This window comes from Ceratotherium simum, chromosome 9, assembly GCF_057802395.1.
Source record: "Ceratotherium simum simum isolate JZ-2026a chromosome 9, ASM5780239v1, whole genome shotgun sequence".
Lineage (NCBI taxonomy): Eukaryota > Metazoa > Chordata > Mammalia > Perissodactyla > Rhinocerotidae > Ceratotherium > Ceratotherium simum.
The window spans coordinates 23,981,939-24,001,820 of NC_141908.1; the positions used below are offsets into that span (position 1 = coordinate 23,981,939).

The window sequence follows — 19,882 nt, forward strand, 5'->3', positions numbered from 1 at the left end:
ATAACAAACAGCTCATGTGGGTAATACATAAATTAAGAGCAGCTTAGTGTTTCAGGATATGGAGAGTGGCAGGGCAGGCAGACTGTTTCTAGTCTCCTTCAGTGTGGCCCAAAGATCCTCAGTATTTTCCTCAGAAAACGATCTGCTTGGAAGAAAACAATGGGAGCTGGCTGGGGTGATGGATAGACTTGGGGCCTGATTTTTGAGGCTGGTTTCACATTAGACTTAGGCTAAGGAAGGCAAGGAAAGAAAGAGTCTCTCAAAAAAGAGTCCAGTAGAGGGAGGACAGAGAAGAGAGAAAATAAAGAGGCCAATAGTGTAAGAAGTAAGAGAAAGGTCAGAGAGTCATTCACAGGGAATCTAAAAGATGAAAGGATAAAATAAAGTACAATTACTGGCAGGATTTGAGATACTCGGATGAGTTCAGAAGCTGAACTGTCAAAAGTTCATCTCGAGTTTTTCTATTAGTGGAAAGATGTATCAGTCCTTAACAAGGTTTCACTTTGGAATAAAGGGGAAAGGAACATCATTCAGCTTGTGAGGTAGCCAGAAATGAAAGAGTTATCCTTGACAATGCCTATTCCTCAACCTTCATATCCAATTACTTAAGTTCCTTTATATTTTTACTCTTTGATATCTCTATAATCTTCCCATATTTGTCTATCTCTGTTGTTTCCACTCTAGTCCAGGCTTCTATCATCTTTTACTAAAACCACTATAGCAGCCAACTAACTTGTCTCCCAGAGTCCACCACTCACCCACCACCCACCCCAGACCTCTTCAGTTGTCTACTAAATATAATAGCTAGAGTGATCTTTTCCAAAGGCAAAACTAGTCATGTAGCACACCATCCTTAAAACACTTCCTTGGTTTCCATTATCTTTAGTATTAACATAAAAGTCAACAATCTATCCTATAAAGGCTGGCATGATTTGGTTTCTATTTCTTTAGCTCCTTCAGCTTGTATAGCACATGTCTCTTGTTCTGTGCTCCTTACTATTCAGTCTACATTGGTCTTCCTTCAATTTCTTATCATATAGAAAATATTTCAATACTTGTCAAAATGACTGAATTAATAATTATTTATCCTAATGAGTATTATTAGCGAGAAAATATTATTGCTCAACATTTGGTTAATAATCGTAAATAGAGTTTGCTAAGTGGAAATAAGTCTTTATGATTTTCTCAAAGATAAACTCACCAAATTACTACTAGTTATCGATCTATAATTAGAAATAGAAAATTGTGCCCAAATTTTTTGCAGGTAGAACATCTTTTACTTTATGCAATTCATAGAGACTTTGGGGAAGTATTTCACATTCATGATAAAGTATTTGAACAATTTTCTACTAGAATTTGATGAATTTCTTGTGAGAAGGCCACCTAACTGACTATCAGTCTTGAGAGACACCTAATGTCCTTTAACTGGTCTCTCAAGGGTTTTAATGACCATTAACCAGGGATTCTTTTTTAAACAATGATTATCTAATGATTTTTCCCTCACTCCTGTAAAAAATCCTGTACAAAGAGGAAATCTTTGCATTAGCTTTTTTAGAAAGGGTCTTCTCTTATGGCAAGTTTGAAATAAACATTTAAACAAGTTTATAACTAATTCACTCCAGTTGCTTTAACAGTACTAACCTGAGATGGGTAAAGAGCTAGCATCAATAAATAAGAGTACTTTAGTGGTCAAATACTCTCAGATCTACTAGTGGTACTCAAGCCAACCTTCTAGTATTATGAGTGGAAACTCTTGAAAAACACTGTGAATTTAAAATGTGCATTTCTTATTGCTTTCATTAAAAGATTGATCATTGTTCAAACAAAGTCTGATTTTAAATTTTCAGTATGCTTCAAAGAGTTTGATATATCTTTATGGATTACTGATTACCGTTTCCTCCATTCTCCTCCAAATCACTCTATCATGCTTAGGGGCATGAAGTTGAAGAGAAATTGTGTCTTGTTTGGTTTTGTAGTCATGGCAAACATCAGGTGCTCAATTGCGATTCATTCAATAAAATAATAACTGACCCAGAAATCACAATATGCCAAAATTTAAGCCAAGATTAGGATAACGTGATGCTAAATATTTTAAGTTCAACAACTGCATTTACATGTATGTCTCATTCAGCTATGTTTTCTACTTTGGGAAAAGTTACTCTTTTTTTTAATGATCAATTCAACAACATTTACTGAGAACCAATGATTCAACCTGCTGGGTCAGGAAGTGCTAAGAACAGGTTCCCTGTCTTATTTGTATAGTCTAGTTCTGTAGAAGTATGTGCAACAGGAAGTTGATAATAAGCTTGAGTCATTGGGGAAACCAATCCTTCCAAATATCCTATATTTTCTCTATGAAAATATAACTATTTGCGCATCAGCAAAAAGGAGTCTTCAAATCTGTTTATTTAGAAATCTATAAATTTTAAAGAGATTTGTTCTAAAATTTTTCCTTCTTGTGAAACTAAATTTCTAGTTATCAGATTACTATGTGCAACATAATTACAGCATTCTACAATTGTTAGGATGTAGCATATTATTAAATCTCTGAATAATTAATTACAACTTTCAATTAACATAGAATTGGATAATAGAGAAAAGAATATAAAAGAGACTTGTGATTATTACAAATTGAATAACAAACATTTTTTTAAGTTGTAACACGTGCAAATCTTTTACCTCTTGAAATAACAGTTTCTAACCCAGTTCCATTAATAAAGGCCCGTTTGATTGTTTGTGTTTTAATATCTGTCCAGTATAAACGTTCTTCAGATGCATCGAAGTCTATCACAGTAACATCATCAATATCAGGGACTGTAAAGGCCGTGATAAAATTAAAATATGGATTATCAATATCCACTCCTCTGATTTCAGAACGCCTTGCATAGAGAAGAAATTTTTTCATTTCTAGAAAAGAAATAGAAGTAAGTGTTTTTCTCTTATAAGCTTGGCAAGTTTGAAGCAGTCTAGAAATTCTAAAACATTACTTGTTGATGATTTAACAGATTTTTAACACCAGAAAATCATAATCAAGATTTGATGGAAACATTAATGCAGAAATGATTTATTTTTAAATTAAAGTACTTAATAGAAACAAATGTAAAACAAGTTAGAATCTTAAGTCATCATTTTTCTTTAGTTAGAAATGCCAAGAAATTCTCAGTACTTGATTTGATCTTAGAATTTCAAATAAACTTGCTAAAATACATGAACTCTACATATGTCAAACGACCATAGTATTCGTTTTTGTATATAATTGTAACAATATTGCATTGCATTAAATGCTTTCTGAAGGAATCTAAGAACATTTTTTCTATACTACCTTTGAATGAAATGAAATTAAACATTGCTTTTAAAAATCATGTGCATGTTTTCCCTATGAAAATTAGAGTTCTAATAACGTTAAAGCATGCTTTATTGTAAATTTTTGTAAATCCGTAGTAATGAACATTGTGAGGCATTGTATCATTTTTACTTCCCTAGGCACTTTTCTTGCACTGAGTTTGTGAAATATTAGTAGATTAAATAGAAATAGGAGTCACAGATATTCTATTCTTTCATTGTTCTCTTTGAGTTTGAGATATGTCATGATTGTATAAAATTAATTAAATCCACATATGCCTAAATTCCTGAATTAAGATTTTGTGAGTAGATTCTTCCCTGTCCTTAAAAGTAATTGCTTTGCAAATAAACAAAAATGACTCAAAACAAAACAAACCAGAAAAACTCCACAGTCTGGTTTTCATTCACAAATTTTATTACTTTTTTTTTTAGTTTAAATGTGCTATTTATTTTTTACAAATCTTTCCAACTTATATATTTTACTTCATTTTTCCCCCCTTCAAGTTGATAATCCCCTACAAAATGATGCTAAAGTGACTTTAGAAGAGCAGGAGGAGATTAAAGCTGTTAAGTACCTCTTTGTTATGCAGGTTACCTACATCATCATTTTCTGATAATGCACTTTCCCTTACAAATCTCCCTGTTTTGTAGAGATAAATTCTGCTAACACTCCAAATAAGAAAGTTGCAAGAAAAAATGCATAAGGTAATAAATAGCAAAGTGCAGCGTATCACATATTTAAAGAATTTGTCAGTCTCCCCAAAAATAGATGAATCATCAATATTCTGGAAATAGCACCACCTCGAATGTTTTTAAGAACAGTAAAAACCTCTTCTGCTTTACATTGAGGAAAATCTGAATGCTAACACAATTTGACAGCATTCAATTTGAATTTTAGATAAGAACTTTAAGAAATTTACCATAGCAGGTCTTCTTGTCTGAGGAAAGCTTCATCAAGTGGGGGCACACACAAGCAGCGCTCCTATTATGATTGATCAGACACATGTGAGAGCAGGGCCCTTTGCCATCATTAGCTGCACAGGGATTGGGAGCTGTAATTACACAGTGAAATATTAACAATAAAGAAGGAAGAATATATTAGGGAACCTCGGAGGTTGACCAGGGTTATTCACTTAATGATTCAAAGTGAAGTTCCCTACATGGCACCCATTACTAGGGTGATTAATATGACAACAATAGACAATCATATACAGCAATTACATTAATAAAAACATTTTTCCTCCTCAAAGATAACAACTAGGATAACTCCCTCAATTTTCTCTAAGATGAATGGTATACATTCTATTGCCTTAGAAGCAAAGGTTTTGCTTTTCCCCAGGAAACTGCTGTTACATATATATCCTTCCTTCAGGCCATTTCCTGTTTTTCAAATCAGAAGTCTATGTGAAAAAATGTTTGTCTTCTTTCATTATTAAGACATGCACTTCTTCATTTTTTTTCTGTATTGATTGATTCCACGGCTCAAGTTTGCTTCACATACACACACACTAAATTCTACTGTATAAATAAATTGTGATATATTCAAATTTAGAATGGAATGTTAAATTTTGCAGTTCAATGTCATTCTCACATTCTTTCATGTTTCTTGTCTGTCATCATGCTTTTTGGATAAGATTTTAATCTCAATTGATCAATAACTGTTCTCTTCAATCTTATTTTTATAGGGCTTATCTAGTAAAATAAAGTCTTTACAGCCAGGCTACTAAATTGAAGGCAGAAAAGAGTTACATCTTCTTATCCCACCAGTAGTATTTTAGTTTTCAACTAACGATATCTTCCTAACAGGTGGACCTATTGCTTAGAGTACTTAATATCTGTCATGGAGAGTTTTAAAGGACAAAGAATAAAAAACAATGGGATATAATAAAATCGTAGGAGATAACGGGAATTAACTGAATTTGATAAATACTCAACGTGGCTTTTGGCAGTCTTCAGCACCCTTCCCCCAAGGTAAGAAAAATAATCCACATCGTTGCATTTGATAAAATAAATAAAAGGAAATGAAAGACTCGGAAACATTTTCCTAAGAAAATCAATTAAAAACAAAAACTATTAGAAAAGAGTGGAAGCTCAAGTCTAGAGATTGCTTAGGAACGCAAGTCCCTCTATCACATGGAGTAAGTGCCACATATTCTACTTTCTTCCCTTTTAACTTTATCTACTACAATTGGAGTCCCCAAGGAAATGCAAGTTAGAGAAGCAAGAGAGTAGGTGTGAGGATTATTGAGGAGGAAAAGTGTTGCAGGAGAGGAGGTGAAATGAAGAGTCACTGTTGGAGAACTGCTAGATGCCTAGAGTCAGGGTCCCCTAGCTGTGGTAGATAAATAAAACTGAGTCTTCAACACTTGAAAAAAAGAAGAGGATGAGGAAGAAGAAGAAAAACAGAAAGCATAAAGAGGAGTCAAGGAGGAGAAGGAGGAGGAAGAGGGAGAAATTTATTTGAAAACATTGACATAGGGAATGCTATTCCTCTTAAGGAAATTCAAAACATAATCCATGACAGCTCGATGATGGGTACTTGGATTTCATTTTGGACATTACTATTTTTAGCCAAGAATCATACTAGCTCTTCTCAACATCTTGTAATTGTGATAAAATACTTTTTAAAAACAAAGATAAGATATTAAATTTCTATATACCTACTAAAGAATTATATTGACTTTGTAGCCCAATATCCATATTAATGATAACACTGTAAGATAATATTCACAATATTTTGTGCTTCACAGCATGGAAAATCCACAATGATATCTTACTTTCAATTTTTATCTCTTCCTACTTTGAAATAATGCTATTAAATCTTTTTGAAGTTTCTTTCTAACCATGCATTTGAACAGATACCTATTCTAATTACCATATTAAGGAATTTGGTTCACAATACTCACATTCTAGTCCAAAGCAGGGATTAGCATATAGTGACGTCTAAGCCAAATCTGGTCCACTAATAATAAAGTTTTATTGGCACATAGCTATGCCATTAGTTTACATGTTATCTATGGCTGTTTTCACACTACAAATAGCAGAGGTGAGCAGTTTCAGCAGAGACCATATGGCCCACAAAGCCTTAAAATATTTATTATCTGGCATTTTACAGAAAAGATTTGCCAACACCTAATATAAAGCAATTAACTATTTTACAAGAAATACTGTTGCAAAATCCAATATCAATATGGGGGTTGTAAACTCCTACAAGACCAAAACTATCCCATTTATTTGTATTCAGGAAATGGGAAAAGCTGACCAGTCAATGGAATGCTGTAAGCAATCTTAACAGATGAAATTTAAATATAGCTGTGCAGACTGGGTTCACGGATAGTTCATGTTATCTAAACTCAAGTTGACCAAACAAAGAACCTCAGAAACAAGTGTAACACTCCTCCTTATACTTATGCATTAAATAAATATTTATGAAGCATCTATTTTTTCTGCCTCGTTTTAAGAAGCTGGGATATAATAGTAGACAAGACATAGTTTTTGTACCAAGGAGTTTACGAGTCTGTACTCCAACCCTATACACCATTCTCTCCAATTCTATGGTCACTGGCTTAATTTAGGTTCTCTGCATCTCTTGCTTGGATTGCTGTGCTAACTTTCTAACTAATCTCTTGATTTCCAGTCTCTCTTCATTGCGTAGTTATCTTTCTAAAACACAGGCTTGATCATGTAGCTGCCTTGCTTAAAAACCTTGGATGGCTTCCCACTCTCTTTCTCACAAAGTCAATCTTATCTCCTACCATTTTCCCCAAGATTCCTCGGCACTTGCCAGATTGGTCTACCTGTTGTTCTCATGCATCCGCCAGGTCTTTATCTGGATCCACTCCACTTATTTTTGTTAAAAATGGCATCAGTCTTCCAAACTCAAAAAATTTTAACTTCAGAGCATTTTCTTCACTTCTCTTTCACTACCATATTTAATCAGTTGTCAAGTATTGTCAGACTTTTCCTAATAGTGTTTCCTTCTTTCCATTTTTACCTCTCTTTTTCCAACATGAAGTTTTATCTCATCACTTTTGTATGACCCTTATGGCCATGGAACTGGTACACTATGGTACCTCCCAGAATATGCCAATCTCTTTCTCTAAGATACCAACCTATCTTCCAATCTCTTTCTCTAAGATACCAACCTATCTTCCAGGCTTATCTACCACTTTCCTTCTACATACACAGAATGCACATGCCAAAATGGACTGCTCATTGTTCTCTGAAAATCTATAACTTGTCCTTTTTTGCCTTTACATGACGTATTTTTTTCCTGTAGAATTTCATCACCACCATCTTTTCATTAACATTCCTTCATGAACCAGCTCAAGACATTTTTCTTCCACAAGTCATTTTCTAATGGAGACAGCTAATGCTGATTTCTTTCATCACTAAATATTAGTTTTAATTATTGACTATAGAAGGCATTAGGACATTTATTGTTTACTGTCCTATTTTCTGATTGTCTTTGACATTAAAGAGGTTCAGAACAGGCCTCCCCAAGATGTGCCACTTTGGCATGTGGGATATTTTGAGCTAAAGGCAATCGAGACCTTGCATGCTCAAGAGAAACTTTTACCTCTCCCTTAAAGAATTTAAATTGGGGGCCTTGTCCATAATAGGAGTTACTACCAGAAATAACTTTTTATGACCTACTTGTATGGCAAGGCAAACTTCTAATTAGTGAACATCTGCTCTTCTTATCAACCCATGAATTACCCTCCTCCCCTCTGAAGACTCAGGCCCCTATCCCATGCCTCAGCTCAATATGCCATACAGACCTCACTTTACCTTTTTGTCTCTGACCCTCTCACGTATGTGGGGTTTCTGTATGTATGCAATTAAATTTGATTTTCTCCTATTAATCTGTCTTAATTTAATTCTTATACCAGCCAGAGGAACCTAGAAGGGTAGAGGAAAATGTCTTCCTCCTCCACAACATATATTCATATATTTTATATCAGTATACACCAGTGTTTCTAGCTAAATCAGGGTTTGGCAAGTTTTTTTCTGTAAATGGCCAGATAGTAAATATTTCCACCTTTGCAGGCCTTATGCCCCTTCATAGTAACTATCCAACTTTGCTATTGTAGCACAAAAGCAGCCATAAAACAATATGTGAGTCAATGGGCATGTCTATGTTCAAATAAAACTTCTTTGTTTATAAAATAGGCAGAAGGTTGAATGTAGCCTAAGGGCCTTAGTTTGTCAACCTCTGAGCTAGAGTATAAGTGTTAAGCTGGCAGGAATTATGACCGAAATACATACAGATTGTCTTTTCCTAAAATTTCTATGCTATCTATTATTGTGTTAGACTTGACACTTGGGTTTACATGTATGTTCAAAAAAGGCAGCAATCTAAAATTTGGAAAATGAGTTTATCTTGTAAAGTGCATCATAGCTCTAGGTGAAGAGACTAAAAAATGCATAACAACAATACTTTATAGGAGAACCAAATGTTAATTACACAATCACACAAGACCGATGTCTCCTCTGTGAAGAAAACAATATCATTAAAGATAATTTCATATTTTATGCAAATTATATCTAATTGCTGTTCATTTCTCATCAGCAAAAAATAAATACTTTAAACCCAAACAATTATTTTATCCATTAAATTTAAATAAAATATATGCAAATGTTGGTGCAATATAAAATATGTATGATATTTATTTACCTAATAAAACTATGCCCAAAGCACAAGAATGCTAGGATACAAACTGTTGGATAAGAAGAAGATTTTCTCCCTCCTATGTAGCCATTTATGATAGTAACTAATATTCATCCATTAATGAACTTTATCAGTACAAAAATAATAACTAATACAATAAAATAATTTATCTATATTATTTTCCTTTTAGAAAAGAATTTAATATTTTTAAAGAATTTTCAGAAGGATCTTGCAATTAGACACTAATTCCAAATCCTATTTTCCTTTGACAAATATCTTCAAATTATAATTTAATATTGAAGAAGTAGGGTGAATTTCTTATTCAAAATGCACACATATAACAACATATGTGCAAATACAAGATATTTTAATTACTTTAGTTTCACCAGATTCCAGCCATGATAGGCATACAGGCACTACTTTCATCAAATTATATCATATTTTATGAGTTAATTTTATATTATACCCTATTTTTATGAAGTTAGAAAAAAAACGTCTAGGGGCCGGCCCGGTGGCACAAGCAGTTAAGTGTGCGCGCTCTGCTGTGGTGGCCCGGGGTTCGCCAGTTCGGATCCCTCGCGTGCACCAACGGACCACTTGGCAAGCCATGCTGTGGCGGCATCCCATATAAAGTGGAGGAAGATGGGCATGGATGTTAGCCTAGGGCCAGTCTTCCTCAGCAAAAAATAAAAAAATAAAAAAAATAAAGAGGAGGATCGGCAGATGTTAGCACAGGGCTGATTTTCCTCACACATACAAAAAAATAAAATGTCTAAAAATCTGACCTGATCTTCCATTGATATCTTTACTTCAAAGAGAAAATTTTTAAAAGCCACAAATACTATTTCCATTTATTTGTGCACAGTTCTCTGTTAAAGGGTCAAAACAAACATGTAATATCATGTTATATTTATCAGTGAAGTGTATCTTAAAATATCAATGAAATTTCAATTATTCTAAAGAGGTGACATGTCTTTCTGGTATCTTCATTTACTGGCTGCTTATTTCCCTTTCTGTATGACTTGAAAGAACAAGCATTTGTGTCAGGAAAGTTTCTATCTTTACAATGATTTTATAATCACAAAAAGCTCTTTATCTAGAACAGTGGTTCTCAAAGAGTGGTGGTGGGGATTTTGCCTCCCAGGGCACATTTGGAAATGTCTGGAGACATTTTTGGTTGACACGCCTTGGGGTACTATTGGCATCTTGTGAGTAGAGGCCAGGGATACTAATAAACTTTCTACAATGCACAGGAAAACCACCACAACTAAGAATTCTGGCCAAAAATGTGAAAAATGCAGAGGTTGAAAAGTCCTGGTCTCAGAGTAGAACTATGGATTCTGCATCTTCATGGATCTGAATGAAGGGCTCTAAATCATTTTGGTTTGTATGACTGAGGCAAGTACATCAAACAAAACAATACCAAGGAACAAGAAATTTCATGATTCCTTTCTTACTAATCTTTTCTACCACTCCAAGGTAGACTGTATTGTATCATATTTTAAAAATAGCAATTTATAATGCAACTAAACTTACTACCTGCATATTAATTGCTTTGTAGTTTTGTTATTTGTATTATATTTTGCCAAAGAAATAATGCTAAAAATGGTAATTAAGTTTTTCAGATGAACCAACAAAGCCCATTAATTCATAATATGGCCTTCAGATGATACAGAAGGATTCATTCAAAAAGCAAATTAAGTGCTAGTCTATACCTGGTACTGAACGCAGAGGACTATGTTTTATAGGAAGGAGTATAAGAGGAGACAGTGAGTTCCACTTTGATTCTTTTATATCAATAATTGGAATGAGGCAGCAATGTATCTTTGGCATGTTTCAACTCCCATTTCTCCTCTTCATTGTTCATTCTTCTCTTCTTCAACCAGGCTCCCAGTACTGCATGATGTTCTTTTTTTTTTTATTTTATATTAATTTTGTTCCCCCAAAGCCCCAGTAGATAGTTGTATGTCATAGCTGCACATCCTTCTAGTTGCTGCATGTGGGACGTGGCCTCAGCATGGCCGGAGAAGCAGTGCATCCGTGCGCGCCTGGGATCTGAACCCGGGCCGCCAGTAGCGGAGCGCGCGCACTTAACAGCTCAGCCACGGGGCCAGCCTTGCATGATGTTCTAAGCACCTCATTATAGGAGCCTCACAAGTTTACTCAAATCTCAAAAATTCCTCCTTGCTGTGATATCATCTGCCTTTCATTTCACTGCAGTCAGAATTCTCATTTCTTCAAAGCTGCTGATTGAAACTACAGGTAAAGGTGAAAGCATTTTGATTTAACTATTTCTCACCAGCTTTCCATTCTTAGAAATATTAGCATTTTAAAATAGGGTTCATGTTAAATAAAATGAATCTCCCACTGATAGTACAGAAATATATGAAATAAAGAGATGTTATTAAACAGAGGGAAAACAATATTTTGTAACAGAATTAATAATATATAGGATGGAGGGTACACACACATATACACATACATATATATACATCTATACACATATATACACACACACACATATAGAGAGAGAGAGAGAGAGAGAGAGAAATTTGGATTATATGACCGGTAGTTGGATCTTGATACAGTAAACTGGGGAAGTGAACAGTTTAAGCAACGTGCAAATATTTGAGATTCACCTCCACCACACTGAAACATGGTTTTAAGAGTATTTGTTTGTTTTTCCTTAAACTCTTTTATTAATCATATGAAAAATGTTGCTTGTGATTGCATGTATTAATGTCCCATAAGGAATCCCTCATTCTTCAAGTTTCATAAGTCATACTTTGTCCCCTAAAGAAGCAATATTACTAATATTCCTTGAAACTAGAATCTTTTTTCTTTTTTTGCAAAATAAGATCAGCTGGTTTTCCTACAAATGATGTCAAGAAAAGTTTCATTTTCTAGAGAAATATTTTCCTGAAGCAATTGGAGGCACTTATATCATTTCCATGTTAAAAACACTGAGAAACAGCCTGTAATTCTCCTTATATTGTTATAACATAATAGGCAAGTGAGATAAAAATTGATAGAAATAGTAAATGTTCCAAATATGGAATACTTTATTTTTATCGCAATATGCTAGATGAGTGCTAAGTGTTTTTATAAGAATTATTTCTTTTATTCCTCTTATTGGACATTTTTCTTTATAAAAATAAATTACCTCCATGTTACAGAAGAGTAAACTTAGTTTTGAAAAAGGTAAAAAAACTTATTTACAATCGTACAGCTATTAAGATGGGGAATATAGTTTCAGATTCCAGAGCGTGAGCTCTAACCGCTATACATACCATCTCTCTAAATGAAGCAATTCACTTAGAATCATTCATTCATTCATTTAACAGTTCATGGACACCTTACAAAAAAGGGATGGGGGATGGAAGTGTAATTTCTATAAAGATATTTAATCTAATTGTAACTGTGAAGAAACTTCTCATCTCTCATCCATTCTGTTTCTGTACCTTGATTTGTTTTTCTAAGGGAGATTGTCATATTAATGTGTTATATGAAACAGTTATATGGTTTTAAGAACAAAATTAAAAGGGACAGTTGACTCATCAGCCGTTTTTTGTCTTTGAAAGAAAAATAAAATGGTCTCTGCAAAATATTACTATTTTTATCAACAAATATTTATTAAGTCCCCATTGAATTGAGTCCTTTTCAGAAGGAAGAAAAGTTTCTTCAAGAAGAGAAAAACTTCTTATAATTGGTGAAAGTACAATGGATAAAGTATTTGTAACACTCTCTATTTAAAGTGACAATCATATTCTGGAGTCATATCAAGGAAAGATTCCAGTCAGAACAAAGAAAGAAAGCAATATGGAAGAAAATTGAAAAAAACCCATAGTGGCGGAATCTTTCTGAATTCATGAAAAAATTCAACTCCCCTGGGTGTTTAATCATAACTAGAAGTCATGATTAAGAAAACACCTTTGGACTGAGAGAGGACACAGAGAAAGATAGCAAACCTGCTGGATGAGAGAAGGTGTGCATATAACAGAAGAAAGTTATACTTTCTCTGTGTTTACTAACAACTTCCCTTATCAGATGAAGGGGTGGTGATGTGTAAAACAAACTAAGAGAATTGTGTGTCTGTCTGTCTGTCTGTGCATCTGTGTATTTGCCTATCATTTACTTAACAATGCTTATATAGTGCTTAGTATTTGCCAGGTATCTTCTAAGTGCTTTAAAGAGGCTAATGTACTTAATTTTTGCAAGGATTCCATTTTACAGATGAAAAAACTAAGATAGATAATGGTCACACAGTCAAGAAATGACAAAAGTTAGAATGTGAACCCAAACAGTCTGGCTCTAGAATCTTGCTCTTGATTACTACATCTCTTAAGCTGATTACTATCAAGGTCATCTCTTTTGCATTTACATTGTGTTACTTAATAATATAAGCCTATTGTTTAATAAATTATATTTTTTATTAAAAAGACTTCAAAATTCATACTAATATCTAACCTCAGACATACTTAAGATCCCTAGGACATATGCAAACAACTCCAGTAAAATTGTTCTAAATAAAATTATGGCTGACTTTCCTCCAGTCTGCCAAATCCAATGAATACATGTACGTCTTTATCTTTCTTGACGTCTCTGTAAGAGTTAACACAGTTGGCCACTGTCATCTGAAACTCTTAGTTTTTTTGACTGTGTTCCCTTTTTCTGGAATTTCTTAGTCACCATCTTCTCAGCTTTCTTCTTTGCATTCCTCTTTAATGTCAGTTTTCTCTAAGGTTCTGTCCTCACTCTCTTCCTATTTTCTGTAATGCTCTTAGGAAATCTCATTTATCTTCTTGTTTTCAAGCTACAACTGAATAATTACCAAAGCTCTAGTTCCAGCTCAAACTCTCCTTGCCTTTACGGCCCTGAACATTCAACTGTGTCCCAGAGGTACCTCAAATTCAGCATATCTAAAGTTTAATTTTTCAATTTATCCTTTAATCCAGATGCCAGTAAACCTCGGCCTGCAGGCTAATACCGGCATGTAAACTACTTTTTTAAGTGGTTGAAAAAAATAAAAATAAAGAATAACATTTCAGGGGCTGGCCCCATGGTGTAGCAGTTAAGTGCACGCGCTCCACTGCTGGCGGCCCAGGTTCAGATCCCGGGTGCGCACCGAGGCGCTGCTTGTCAGGCCATGCTGTGGTGGCATCCCACATGAAGTGGAGGAGGATGGGCACAGATGTTTAGCCCAGGGCCAGTCTTCCTCAGCAAAAAGAGGAGGATTGGCATGAATGTTAGCTTAGGGCTGATCTTCCTCACAAAAAAAAAAAAAGAAAGAAGAATAACATTTTATAACACATGAGAATTATATGAAATTCAAATTGCAATGTCCATAAATAAAATTTTATTGACTATACCCATTCATTTTAGTTATGACTGCTTTCACACAAAACGACAGAGTTGAGTAGTTGCAACAGAGACCATATGGCCCATAAAGCCTAAAATACTTACTATCTGGCATTAAAAAAGAAACAACAGGCCCAAAATGGAGTCACTTGTGCTAAGCCCCACATCAGCAAACCAAGATTTAATACCTAACCTAATTGCAGTTCAATCTTTCCAAGGAATGTGACCTTTAACCAGTCAATCTGGAATCACTTGGTCAGCACTAGTGAGGTCATCTGCCTGATAGACCCCCGCCTTCCCCCAAAGGGGGTGACTGTCTGAAACAATCCACTCTTTGCTAGAAACTTTCTTTCCCCCACCCCGTCTGCTTAGAACAGCTTTCCACTTTTTATAGCTTTTCAGAGCTCCTTTCTATCAACTAGATAGAATGTTGCCCGATTCATGAATAATTGGGTGAAACCAATTAGATCTTCAAATGTACTCAGTTGAATTTTGTTTTTTTAACAGATTTGGTGGCAGCAGTGGGATCAAAGAAGACCTCTGCTTCATGGAAAATGAGAAACATAGACATGGTACCCATGAACCCTTTTGAGTTTTCTGTCTTCCTTGCCATTTTTGAAAGCTGTGGATGAGTTCCTCTCGGTTCTGTGCTCCACTTTCTGTGTTGAGCTCCCGATCTAACTGGCTTTCCAGTCAGTTCCACATTGGGAACTGCTGGTAGTTCAGACCACAATTCCCCCATTTGAGTGGAAAACCCCAGCCCTTGGTTCTGTCCCCAGACTCTATGCCAGGAACTGCTGACAGTTTAGTCTGCAGGTTCCCATTCATTAGGAATTGTTCCCCAGATTCCACGTCGGGAACAGCTGGTGGCAGTTCCCCATTTGTTTGGAATCAGTCCAGAGTTACCATTCTTTGCAGTCTGCTGGTTCAATCCTTTCCCTAATCTCCAGTTCCACAGGAATTGGTGGTGGAGTGCACAGGGCCTTCCTTGGCTGGACTGCATTAACATCTCTTGTTTTCTGCTGGTGTATTAAGGTGCACATACTTGTTTGTCTTGTTTTGTGTAGGTAAAAGCTACTGCTAATGGGAATATTGGAAGCCAAAAAGCCACAAAAATTGATGGGTATGGGTCAAGCCCTTAAAAGCTGTTAGAGTGCTCACCACCTAACTCTAAGACACCCACTTTAGGATAAGTTGGGCATGGAATGGGTTAGATTGACACTAGGTCACCTACCAAACTCAAGAAAATTTCCATGCAATGAGGTACCCCGTAAAACACCACACAATTTCCAATTCAGCAGCACATCCCTCTTAGGTATTAGTTTGGCTCTGAGAGATCCAAAGGTTTAGCTAAAAAAGAATGGGATCCTTAAGCTCCAAAGAGTCAAAGGCACCACCTTCCAGTACACTATTTAATGTCCATGAACTATAGTCCTGGAAACTAGAAATATCTATAAAAATGACAAAAATTATAGACACAAAATGTATCTAGAACAACACCTAGGCCCCCATATCGCACCCTCCTCCCTAGGGTGGACTAAAACACTGGCCCAGGGGTCAATGCCTCAGTTGTAACCAACTGGAACACTGGAAAAGAGACTATCTTGAAAGGGTCTATGCAAATTTTTCAACATCAACTCGAATGCTGCTATATCTACCCTGCAAAGAAGGGCCCCCATATAGGCCCCTCCCAGAGTTGATGAGACTCCAAATGATTTTCTGGTAATCAGCTACATTATTCCCTTAAACAGACAAGAAAAAACTAAAAGTAAAGTTAATAAAAAAATCTGTCAAATTTTGGTAGATACTAGAGCTACACCCTCTACTTTAAACCTCACTTGAAGCCTTCAGATGGGATCCTGGGAAAAACCAGCAGAAGCTGGCTAAAGGTGAAAATTCTTATCAGAGTTGGCTCTCCGGGTTCTCTGTCTGTAGTACCCAGTAGAGAGAGAAAAATAAAATTTCATGCTGTCCCATGCTTTGCAAATCTAGGCCATTAGTTATTGATCGTTAGGAGTGGCTCTAGATCTTATGAAGATAATATCTTTTGCAGTCACTTTGACAATGCCCCTTGGGTCCATGGGGTTGTTTAATACTGCCAGAAATATTTGCTGTTTGTCCCAAATGAAACCTGATAAGATATTTGAAAGGATTTAATAACTCTAAGATCAGAAATTTGGCCAAATTGGAAGCTGATATTCAGAGCCTAATGGGATTTTTTTTTAGGCTTTTTCCCCGAAGCTAAGTGTACCCAAAGGGAAAGGAAAACATGCCAAAATAGGTGGATGGGTGTGTTATTCCTTTGATATCATTCAGGATACAACCCAATTCTTTGAGGAATTAGAAGCAACTCTCCTTATCCTACAAATCTTTGCAAGACCAGAAATGCAGCTCTAAAAGCAATTCAAAGTTCACCTATCTTTACCATCTCCAAAAACCTCCCCTATTTATCTTAAAAGGCTTGTAAGTATTGTAGAAATTCTACTGTTAGGGAACAAAGGTCCATCTTAGAGGAGCTTGCATTTTTTTCCCTGTGCCTTTGAGATGTAAATATTCTACCTGATCTTCTCCAGAAACTCTTATCTAGGCCATCTCTTTGAAATGCAAACTGCAGGAAGGTACTTCTTAACAGAGGGAAAAAAAAGGGGGAGAGAAGAGGCTTTTTACAATACAAACTGCCATAGAAGCTCCCTTGCCCAAAATCTAGTCCATGGTTTCTATATGATTACTTGTTGAGGACAAATACAAATCTTAAAAGTCTTCTTCACAAATATTAGTAAAAAGCTTTAACCATCTGAGCAGGTAACCTTAATTTATTCCAACTTCCAGAGATATAATTTGGACCCAACTTCTTTTATTGTGCCTGACTCGGCTAAAATTTTAAAATGGAAGCTATAAGGTTTCTGTGTCTGTCTATATGTTTGTGTGTGTCCATGTATGCATGTTATAGTTGTATAATAATTTTCTACCTCCAGATGGTATTGCCAAAATTAATTTGTAAAGAGTTCTATTTCATTAGCTTAAAGAAAATTAAGCACTTATATGAATTAAGGATTCTCAAAACTCTTAGAAATATAAAAACTTAACCCAAATGTTTTTTAAGTTCACATGATATAGGATTAATTTTTAGTAAATAAAAGCTAGTTTAAGGTTGTTGGTTTAATTAAAATAGGTGTGTCTTCAGAGTTATCAGCATTAAAAACAATACAGACACACAACTTTTATCTACCTGGGCTTACTAACTGAATAAATTCATGTTATCTCTGTTACAAAATTTGTCAGCCAGAAAAATAACTTAGGACGATGATTGACTTTGTCTAATGTTTCATGAAGTTTTTGTAGGTAATCTAAACGTAACTGTTAAGAACAAATGATTTAAATAGATATAAAGGAGATAAGAGTTTCTAGGTGAACTTTTCAGAAAATAGTTTCCAAAATCTTTTGTTTACTCAAAATCTAAAGTTTTGGTAAGTTAAATGATGAATTAATTCAAATTAATTAAATATCTAGATCATCTCCAAATAAAATAAAATACTGAAACATTACAAACATTGGGTTTATCCCTTTTGGTTTCTTTTACAGAGGAACTAAAGATAATGGGTCTATTAGTAAACAAGTTTTGTGCCACACTGGAAAAATTACAATGAGGAAGTATATGTTTCTGGAAATTATAAACAGTATTTATAAATTTGCAAAGCCATAGAATGTTCATATAAAAGAGAGTTCACGATTATTTACTTCTTTAATTTCACTAGAAATTAAGGTTTTCAAGGGTTAAGAATTCTAATATATGTTACTAAAGCTACTAGAAGTAATAAGGGTAACATCTCTGTATGTTACCCTTGGTCTGCTTTTGATACCAGATTGTGAAAGGTCCTTCTTCCTTTCTTCCTCTATATGAGGAAAGTACGATGTGTGTTTTTGGTAAGAGAAAGTCTGAGGAATGGAGATGTATTTTTGTTGATAGAAAAGAAAGTGATTTTGTCCTGAAGTGAGGCTGGTTATTTCAGAATGGGAAAGAGGAAAAAGACAGGATGAAATCTCAATGTAAAAAAAGTCATAGAAGGTGTGTGAAAAGAATCTTGAAAAGAAATTTTATGTGTGGTCAATTGGCTAAGATTAGAATGGATTCAATTTAATATATGAGTTTTAACATCAAAAATATACTGGTGCAATTGGTCTTCTCTCTGTTAAAAGAAAAAAGTTTTCTTGGACTCTTGGCCTGCTTTTGATACCAGATCGTGAAAGGTCTTTCTTTACCTTTTAAGTAATCTGTCTGGACAGCAAAGATTTTGTGTCTTACCAAAATAATTTGCCAAGCTTCATGTTATCTTTATCATCAGGTCTTTCAGTACTTAAGAAAACTGAGTCTTCTGTATTAAAAAAAAGCTAAGGTAAACTACTTAACTTTCTGTATTTGCCTACAAAGTCTCTAATTGTCACTGTGGTTAAAGAGAGAACTGGATGTTGCTTCACAGTGATATATGATCATATTTTTCCAAGTGTTTTTTAAAACGTTTTGATATTTTTGACAAACTTCCCCAAATCAAATTCCAAATGAAGTCTTTTTGACCTTGAAGTATTTTGATATTTTCCAGAGGATCCCTGGAAAATTGCAAAATATCTGTCCTCTTTCCTTATAAAAGAGAGTTATTAAACTAATTAGGCTTATTTTAATATGTTAACTTACATGGGAAACACTGTCAAGTAAAAAGTAATACTAAGCCTTCTTTATGTTGTATTTATATGGGTACATGTTAAAAATGTTCAAGAAATTGTGTAAAATTCCTGAATATCTGATATGTCCTGGTATAATGTTATCAGTCATAATTTCAGTTACCATCTTAAAATGTTGTGTGTCACAGAAGTAACCAAATTTCCTTGTCAATCCCATTATAACGAACTCTCATCAGATCTTTAACAATGGACATTTTATTTCTGTCATTTATAGCCAATTATTGCTTTACTCAGATTATTTGCAAATGTATTCCTGTAAGAGTGCTTCATCTTCAAGGAGATTCATGGAAAGGACCTTGACAAGTAGAGGTTTCTGATAACTTTAAGATCATAAAACTGAACTGGGTAAGAATTTTCAGAATTAATGGAAAAAATGGATTCAAGCAGAACAGGTATTAATTACACAGGACTGAATAAACTGAGGAGGAGGATTATAATGTTTTTATGACTTTTTGAAACATTGCTTGTTCCTTAATGTTTTGCTTTTCCAGGTTTAAGGAAACCTTTTCTCTTAAGCTATGACTTACAGCAATTTGGTAAAGTATACCTTTGTAAACAAAGGTAAAACACTTACTTTTCTCCCTACCCGATCCCTCCAGAATTTGGAAACTCTTGAGTATTCTTTTCACGGCAACATAGACAGTTATTTTCATAAGTTCAATAAGAATCTGTTCTCCTTGTACCAGGACACAACTGGAAACATTTGTGTTTCCACAAACACAAGGCTTGGCTTGGCTATATTGCCAAGCCTTTGACTGGAGTGTCATGTTTGAG

At 34.8% G+C, this 19,882-nt stretch overlaps 1 protein-coding gene across 5 annotated transcripts in view; it reads right to left on the minus strand.

Annotated features, from left to right (window-relative positions):
- The window catches only part of LRP1B (LDL receptor related protein 1B), a 1,862,264-nt gene that overhangs the window by 596,908 nt on the left and 1,245,474 nt on the right, over nucleotides 1-19,882 (minus strand). For all 5 annotated transcript variants that reach the window (XM_087435122.1, XM_087435120.1, XM_087435121.1 and 2 more), the window contains exons 29-30: nucleotides 4,263-4,394; nucleotides 2,680-2,907 (exon numbers count right to left, since the gene is read on the minus strand). In XM_087435122.1, coding sequence (XP_087291248.1) covers nucleotides 2,680-2,907; nucleotides 4,263-4,394 — 360 coding nt within the window. The remainder of the gene's footprint in view (nucleotides 1-2,679; nucleotides 2,908-4,262; nucleotides 4,395-19,882) is intronic.